General features: G+C 40.9%; 1 protein-coding gene and 1 long non-coding RNA gene across 16 annotated transcripts in view; one reads left to right on the forward strand and one right to left on the reverse strand.

The window, feature by feature from the left end:
- Positions 1-7,500, forward strand: part of LOC149917137 (uncharacterized) — a 25,004-nt gene that overhangs the window by 11,948 nt on the left and 5,556 nt on the right. The window contains exon 5 of the long non-coding RNA XR_016468900.1: positions 1-75. This exon is cut by the window's left edge and continues 168 nt beyond it. This is a non-coding gene — a long non-coding RNA (uncharacterized LOC149917137). The remainder of the gene's footprint in view (positions 76-7,500) is intronic.
- EBF3 (EBF transcription factor 3) overlaps positions 1-7,500 on the reverse strand; it is a 113,883-nt gene that overhangs the window by 3,898 nt on the left and 102,485 nt on the right. For 9 of the 15 annotated variants that reach the window (XM_090145667.1, XM_090145665.1, XM_090145664.1 and 6 more), the window contains 3 exons: positions 6,920-7,097; positions 5,558-5,746; positions 4,939-5,136 (listed from right to left, as the gene is read on the reverse strand). In XM_090145667.1, coding sequence (XP_090001793.1) covers positions 4,939-5,136; positions 5,558-5,746; positions 6,920-7,097 — 565 coding nt within the window. The remainder of the gene's footprint in view (positions 1-4,938; positions 5,137-5,557; positions 5,747-6,919; positions 7,098-7,500) is intronic. The other 6 variants (XM_090145674.1, XM_090145673.1, XM_090145669.1 and 3 more) reach the window with 2 other exon arrangements.

Here is a 7,500-nt window from a genome sequence, read left to right on the forward strand (position 1 = left end):
GATTTATTTAGAGAGACTGCTTCCAGGAGGAGTACTCAGTCTGCATCCCATGCTTCTATTGAATATTCAACACAGGTAAGAGGAGCTCCGAGCTCTGTGACAGCCCTTCACAGGTTGGGTTCCCTTTCACTTTTTGGCCTTCCCATCCCATTGGGGAGCAGCTGTGCCATTCATCCAAGGGTGTCCTGGCCTGGAGGATGGGAAGGGCAACTCCCCCCCTGGACACTCGTGACCATGAGAGCACGTCCAAAGCCAACTGGAGGTCTGTTCTATTACAGTACAACCCCCAGCTACCCTGGAGAGCACAGGTCATCTCAAAATACATTGCGCTTCCGTATGCTGCGTTCATGTTCAACTGGTATCCATCACTTTGCTCCATGTTGGGGTGATGGAGGGACATGGGCTGTGCCAGCATGCTGAGTACAGTGTGAGTGAGCAGTGCTCATCTGCTCTGCTCTCTTTTCACATGAAAACTTTGCAGAAAAAAAAGAATCCTGATTTTTCTTCCAGAAGTTGTGTGCAGAAATGTGCTAAGAGCACAAAAATACCTGGCAATAATACCCTGTATATTTTAATCACATGTTTATTGGAAGTCTCATAATTGGCTTCTGAGTTAGAATCATAGAACCATAGAATGGCCTGGATTGAAAAAGACCACAGTGATCATCTAGTTTCAACCCCTCCTATGTGCAGGGTCGCCAACCACCAGAGCAGGCTGCCCACAGCCACATCCAGCCTGGCTTTGAATGCCTCCAGGGATGGGGCATATTTGTGAAAATATAGGTAGCTGCTGCATGCTTTTCAGGAGAATAAGGGCTGAAATCTTGTGCTTAATCCATTCAGCTGTTTTTGTCAAATTCCATCTGTTGCATAATGGGGAGGTGATGCAAAATCAGTGCTCTAGTCTTTTGTTTCGCTATTTATTTTAGTTGTGACATTTGACAGTCGTGAATTGCTGCTCTCTGGTTCTTTCTGTGCAAACTGATAGCAAATGCCTCCCTAAAGAAAAACAGGGTGGCTAGTGTTTAAATAACAATAGTTTCATCTGGGGGGAAACCAGAAAATTAAGCAGGATGCAGTTTTAAAAGAATGTAGAGAACCTTTTGCTCTGCCATTACATCATAAGGCTTATCCAGAGTGCACTATCTTTCAAAGTCACTTACAAGAAAATTACAGTTGAAAACTGAATTCTGAACACACTTCCAACTTTACAGCAAGCTAGTCCTTTTGTGCAAAAAAAAATATTTTATACCTTATACGTCCATTGTTTTGAACAGGAAAAAGCTCTCTGCCCTAAGTAACCCATATTCTAGCATCCTGCTCTTAAGAAACATGGAAGTGCTTAACTTTCTGATCATAGGCTCTCTAATGGAAGTCATACAAAGTTAACAAGGTTGTGTTTTTTTGGATAGGGCCCAAAGGCCCTATTCTGTAGGCTTACAGGAGTCATACTTGCAGTGCATCTCTCTCTGCAAGCTGCAGTTTCCAAGTTCTGACCCTAATTGCAGTATCAATTGGCAAAGGATGCATGCAGCACAAGGAGGAAGGGATTGTGAGTGTAGCAAGGAAGGAGACTACATCTTAGCACTGATTTCACTGGTTTGTTTCTTTTTATACTTGCGAATTTTTCTTACCCTCTTTCTTGAATCTCTTTAGGACAATATTGAGTCCCTGTGTTGGTTACAGACCTCTCTATGCTCGGTCCTTGGCAGTCATCTCAGAAGCACCAAGAGCAGAATCTTTTTTGCACAGACAAATCTCACAGGGGTGTACTTAGCAAGAACTGCTGCAGTAAACCCCCCAAACCCCCATAAAAGCACTGCCCTTGTCTGAAGGGCTGTTGCATATAGGAATTTGCCATGTTCTCATCTGACTATCTGTTCACAGTGATAACAAACTTTGATATGAAAAATCAAGGGCCTGACTGTGTCAGCATGCTGATGCCTTGCCATAGCCAACCACCTTCCATAGCTCTGGGTGAAAAACAGCTGATTATTTCAGAATTATGTAGGCAGAAAATGACAAGCAACGATAGAGAGGACATCCTGCTCCAGGTTAAAAGAGCACGTCATCCTCTGCTACCTAGATCCATCAGCTGCAGGGTTCACCTTAAAAACAATCACTAGTGACCATGAATTTTTTGCTTCTGTCTCAGCTTGACCTAGTGTCCATGGCCATTGCTAATGGTGCTCTCAGCTGTGCAGAGAGACTCTGTTGATTGAGGACCACTGCGGCCCCAATGGTCTTCAATATTCTGTTTTATTTTAACATAGAAAATGTGCTCTGACGTGCTGATCAGAAAACTCTCGAGTCTCTTGTACGGTGCTCAGGTGAGTAATTAACCTTTAGAAAAGGCTCTGTGTCAAAGAGCACCTAAGAAAATAGGAAGTGGAAATGCCCTGCTCTGCCAGCAGCTCAGACTGACTCAATTGGGCAGCTCTGGTTGGGTAAAAATGCTGATGCCCCTCAGCACGGTGATGAAGGCACTCACATGGATGTGTCAGGTGCAATTTGATTTTCTCCCACACGACCCAAACCCACAGATTTTACCCCAACTGCCCTATTCCAGCTTTCCTCTGTAGGTGAAGTGCTACCTCACATAAATAATCTGAGTTTTTGCCACAGCCTGGAAGTTGGTGCTCTAATTATCAGACCAGAAAGAATTTCCTGTTATTTCTCTGTGTCATTTTGTTCAACACAAGATTTGGTTTTGCTGTGTCAGCAAGGTGAGGACAGCATTACTTTTTTTCCCCAGATCAACACCTCAACCCATTTTCAGTTTGGCTGCTGATCAAAAAATAGGAGGCTTCTGCACAGCCTCTTGTTCAGTGCTCAGAGAGAGAGTAATTAAACTTTAAAAAGGGCTTTGTGTCCAACAATAACTAAGAAAATAGGAAGTGGAAACCCCCTGCTCTCCCAGCAGCTCAGGCTGAACCTTCTAAGTGCCTTCATGTTTTAGAAGTTTCACATGCTGAGCACTGCAGGGACACCTCTGTAACACAGCGGTTCAGGTCTCTGGGGTATGTAACAGAAATCCTTAGAGCTTTAGCAGCACCTGCAGGAGGGAATTCACTGTGGGCAGTGCCAGGTCTGCTGCTTGGGTCACAGCACCCTGAGCACAGGGACAGCTGGGCCTTCAGTTTTCACCTGCTCAACTAAGTCAGCACTGGTGCACTCAAAATGGGCTGCCAGGATTTTACACAATGGGCATTTTTCAGCTGAGGGTGACAGTGGATGATTACTGGGAGGGCTGGAGGTGCTGGAGGAGATTAGGGCTCGGTGTCTGTTGGGAATTGGGCATTCTGCTCACACTCTTCTGACAACCCCACTCTGCAGTTACCTAGGTCTTTTAAGCACCTGAAACCTTGGATAGCAAATGGGAAGCCCTTTACTCACATACTGAAATGACAACTATTTAATTTTTATATTCATATATTCTTTTAATTTTTAAACTTTATATTTTTATATGGAGGAAAGTAGGATTATTTTTACAAATGGATCATCTTCTCTAAGAATATTGCTTATGTTTGGTCTTGTTTTCTATGTACTGCAGCATAGTAGGGCTTCAGCTACAAAGACTTACGCAGTGGCATAAATTGTTAATCTAATTACCCTTTTGTTTAACATCCACCCTACAGTAAGATTTGTGCAGCTGGATCCTCAGTCCTTCATTGACCTGAGTGCATAATAAGCTCTCAGATGCTATCTTCTCTGGACCAAGAGGTTACTAACAAGCTATGATACAGGGACATTCATCCTAAGACACTGGTCCAGAATGATAGGACCATTGGTGGGCAGTCAGTTCTGTGGGATGAAGTTTCTTGGAAGTGCCCTGAGTTAGATATCACAGAACACAGGTATCCAAAATCAGCAGGCAGTCTGGCAAATTGCAATGTATGTCTTCACCTGTTTGTCAGTGAGTGCTCGTCTTGTTATGGATATCATGACAATGCTAGGAATAAATAAGAGTTGCCTATCTTAGCTAAGAAAGTCAAGAAGAGTCGCAACCCCCATTGTCTGCAGCACTTTCTGATTTCCTGAATTTCACTGAATTGCAGTGCTGCCATGTGGGATAGGTTCTTTGTTTGGAAAACACAGGCAAGCAAACCTTTTCATGATTTTAATGAATGGGACAGCACTACCTTCTCAACTTTAAAATATGCCACAAAAGGGAACGCGTCTTTGCTCGTATTTCTGTTCTTCCACAAAACGTACAATGTATCATAGTTCCTCCTGCCCCACTACCAGCAGGTGACCAATTTTCAAATTATTCATTATGCTACACCACATGAATTTATGCAGATTAGAAAAAAAAAAAAAGTGAGAGAAGAGTTAGTTTGTAATTGCCTAATTCAATTAAAATACTTGGATATTCACTTACGAAAGTAACAAATCTAACACTAGTGAGTGAATTATGGCCCAGAGAGCATGCAAACCCACTGCACAAGTGGCTAGATGGTGCAAGGGAAGTTTTGCTCAATGAGTAAGAGCTAAACTTGATTTCTCCTAATTTGAAACATTTGACAATACCTGTAGCATCTCATGTAAAATGAGGAAATTGCACCACATTTTGCTGGAGTGTTGCTGTCTCTAAACATCCATATGATTGTATTCAGAAACGTATAAGGAAACACAAGGAGTAGACAAAACCTCCAAGATGCATCTGGGGATACGTTCTTACTTTAATATTCACTGTACGAAGTCTTGAGGGAAAATGTCACAACAACTGGAGTTTTCTGAACGGTAAGTATTAAAACTGACCTCAGATTTGCTTAGAATCTTAGCATATTGTATGTGCTGTTCTACTTCTTCTACATCACCACGAGAGCATCAGAAACCAAAAAATACAGTAAGGTACCTTTCTCCAATACAAACCATCAATAGTTTTAGTGTGTGCACCGAAAAGCAATACAAAGAAAATTGAGAGATCCAGCTCACCTTGAAGTCCATTTCCATTTGCACTGGTGCAAGATGGTGGAGGAGAGGCTTGGGGCCTGACAACAGGAGCAAAGGCGCTCTTTTGTTTCACTGCAGAGATGACATTGGCAGGTGAGAATGAGAAAATGCCGTGTGTACTGCTACAGTTTGAAGGGAGGGTGACCGAAGAGGCTGCCATGGTAGGGCTTGACGGCACTACTGCAATAAAGCAAAAATAATCAGGACTCAGATTGAGGTTTTCACGGCAAACACGGAAAAAGAGAGTGATAGGGCCTTGCCTTTTAAAATATATATATATAATATATATAAATATATATTAAAAAAAAAAGAAATGAAATGCCTTGGCTTGGCCACTCTCTGGATAACAGGCAAACTCTTTTGTGTTGGACTTTTGTTACAAATTGTGCAGTCCAATTTTTTTTTTTTTTTTTTTCTATCTGAGATTGTATTATGGCACAAACAGATCAATTTATTAAATTCATTTTTACGTCCAGCCTCCAGAGTCACCCCTCCTTTTATCCAGTAGCTCACAACATAGAAAATCAAAACAATGCAAGTATTTGATTTTGTAGTAAATATGAATCTATATGATGATGTGTTACCAAAAATAGACACTTACTGCCATAAGGAGAGTTAGCTGAGGAGCCATTAAGAAATCCAGGGGAACCTGGTACACCTAGATTGGGCATGCCGGCATTGCCATATCCATTCATGCTATTGCTGACTGTGTTGTAATTGGACTGCTGAGGAGTACTGCTCGGAACATATCCTCGCGGGGAAACACTGCTTGTGTTGCGACTGTAACCTACTGTGTTAGAAACCCCCCCACCCCAAAAAAATAATGTTATTTTATAATATAAACTTAGGGCTGGGGGGTTTCCTCATGCATCATATATTACACAGTTTTAATTGATTGCACAGCTTTGCTTTGAGTTGTCTGTTACTGCCCTATCAACTCTTGCAGTTTGAGATAACCTTATCACGCCAACCCTACTTAAATCATCTGCGAGCACTCTATGTTGTCTCTCCTCTTAGCATAGACAGCCAACAAAAGCTCTCTTCGATCCAGCTGTGTCAGTTTGCTTCGCGTTTGTCTTTAGTAGCAATTATCAACAGGCTTGAGTCCTGGTTGGTACCAACACACTGCGTGAACTTTCAGACCTTCAAATGCCAGAGCTGGCGAGAAAGACTTTATTGTTTGCAGTGAGTTACTTTAAAAGGCTGTTTTGGGGTCTTCATTTTATGATTGATATTTTTATACTAACAATAAGCTGGCACTTTCATAAGGTGTAGTCATCAGTGAAAACTAATTCAAGATCAAGCGCAGAATTTTATAAGGCTTATTAGCTTGGAAATGCATTAAAAGACAATCTCTTATAAGAGGAAAGATAGCAGAATCAGGATTTTAAACAACATTTTTTTCTATCTGAGCAATCAATTTAATAATTATGTTGCAAGCAAAAAATATGGTTTTGAACATATCCAATAATCTGGTCTCACTCCTTTCATTAGTATCAAAATTAATTTTAAATGCAATATGCTACATGCGTTTTCAATTACGAAATGTAAATTAAATCAACTATTTCTTTTATTAGTAACATATATGTCACACATGCTTATAAACAAAATACTTTACAATCACAGACATCAAATTAGATTTATTTGTGCAAATACTCAGAAACAGGTGGAGATACCTAGACATAATTATTTTATAATAAACAAACACACTGTATATTTACTGTGAATAATAAAGAGCTTTCTAGGCTTTGCCAATTTCTTTTTCCACCAGAGATGCTTTACAATAACAGTAAACAGAAGAACAGGAAGAATTAGGTATTATGAGAAAGTTAAAGGTGGCATTTCATCGCGCGCTCAGATGTACAACGAGGATAGAAAGAGGTAGAACACAGCACTGACATTAGCCAATATTAATAGGCACCAAACGCAGCCAACAAGGATTAACTCTTGAAAACCCACATACCTTGGTCGTTAGCTTGTGATGTTTCTGAAACATTGACTGCTAGCTGGCTGCTAAACGAGTTCACTCCCATCATGCCAGTATGAGCAGGAGTGTTGGCTAGAGTAGGAATCTGGTTGTGATTGCGTGGCACGCTGTATAATGCTTCAGCAATGTCAGCTGCTCGTTTCAGAATTATTTCCTATAAAGACACAGAATGATTAGTAACAGCTAGGAAACATTTGTGCAAAAGCTCAAAGTTCTCATGACGTTAACATCCAAAGAAGAGATTCATGCAAAACAAAGGTAAACCTGGGGATTTTGCTTGGCTCAAATGCACGTTTTCTATACCAAACCACTACACAATGTGATGCCAACGCAGTATGCTTAAAGAAATAAGGAAATTAATACAAAATTGCAGTTCAGCATTGTAAGCCATGTGAAAATTGTAAACACATATTTTCTTCATCCAGCACAGTAGATGTATTTCCAGCAGTTCGCAAAAGGCAGTAGGTTTTATTCGGTCTGTTTAGCAGATTTATTTAGGACTTCCCATTAGTCACTGTATATTTTGGACCGAATTCAAGGTTATTCTCTTGCCTTAA

Source organism: Phasianus colchicus, chromosome 8 (assembly GCF_987193195.1).
Source record: "Phasianus colchicus chromosome 8, bPhaCol1.hap1.1, whole genome shotgun sequence".
Lineage (NCBI taxonomy): Eukaryota > Metazoa > Chordata > Aves > Galliformes > Phasianidae > Phasianus > Phasianus colchicus.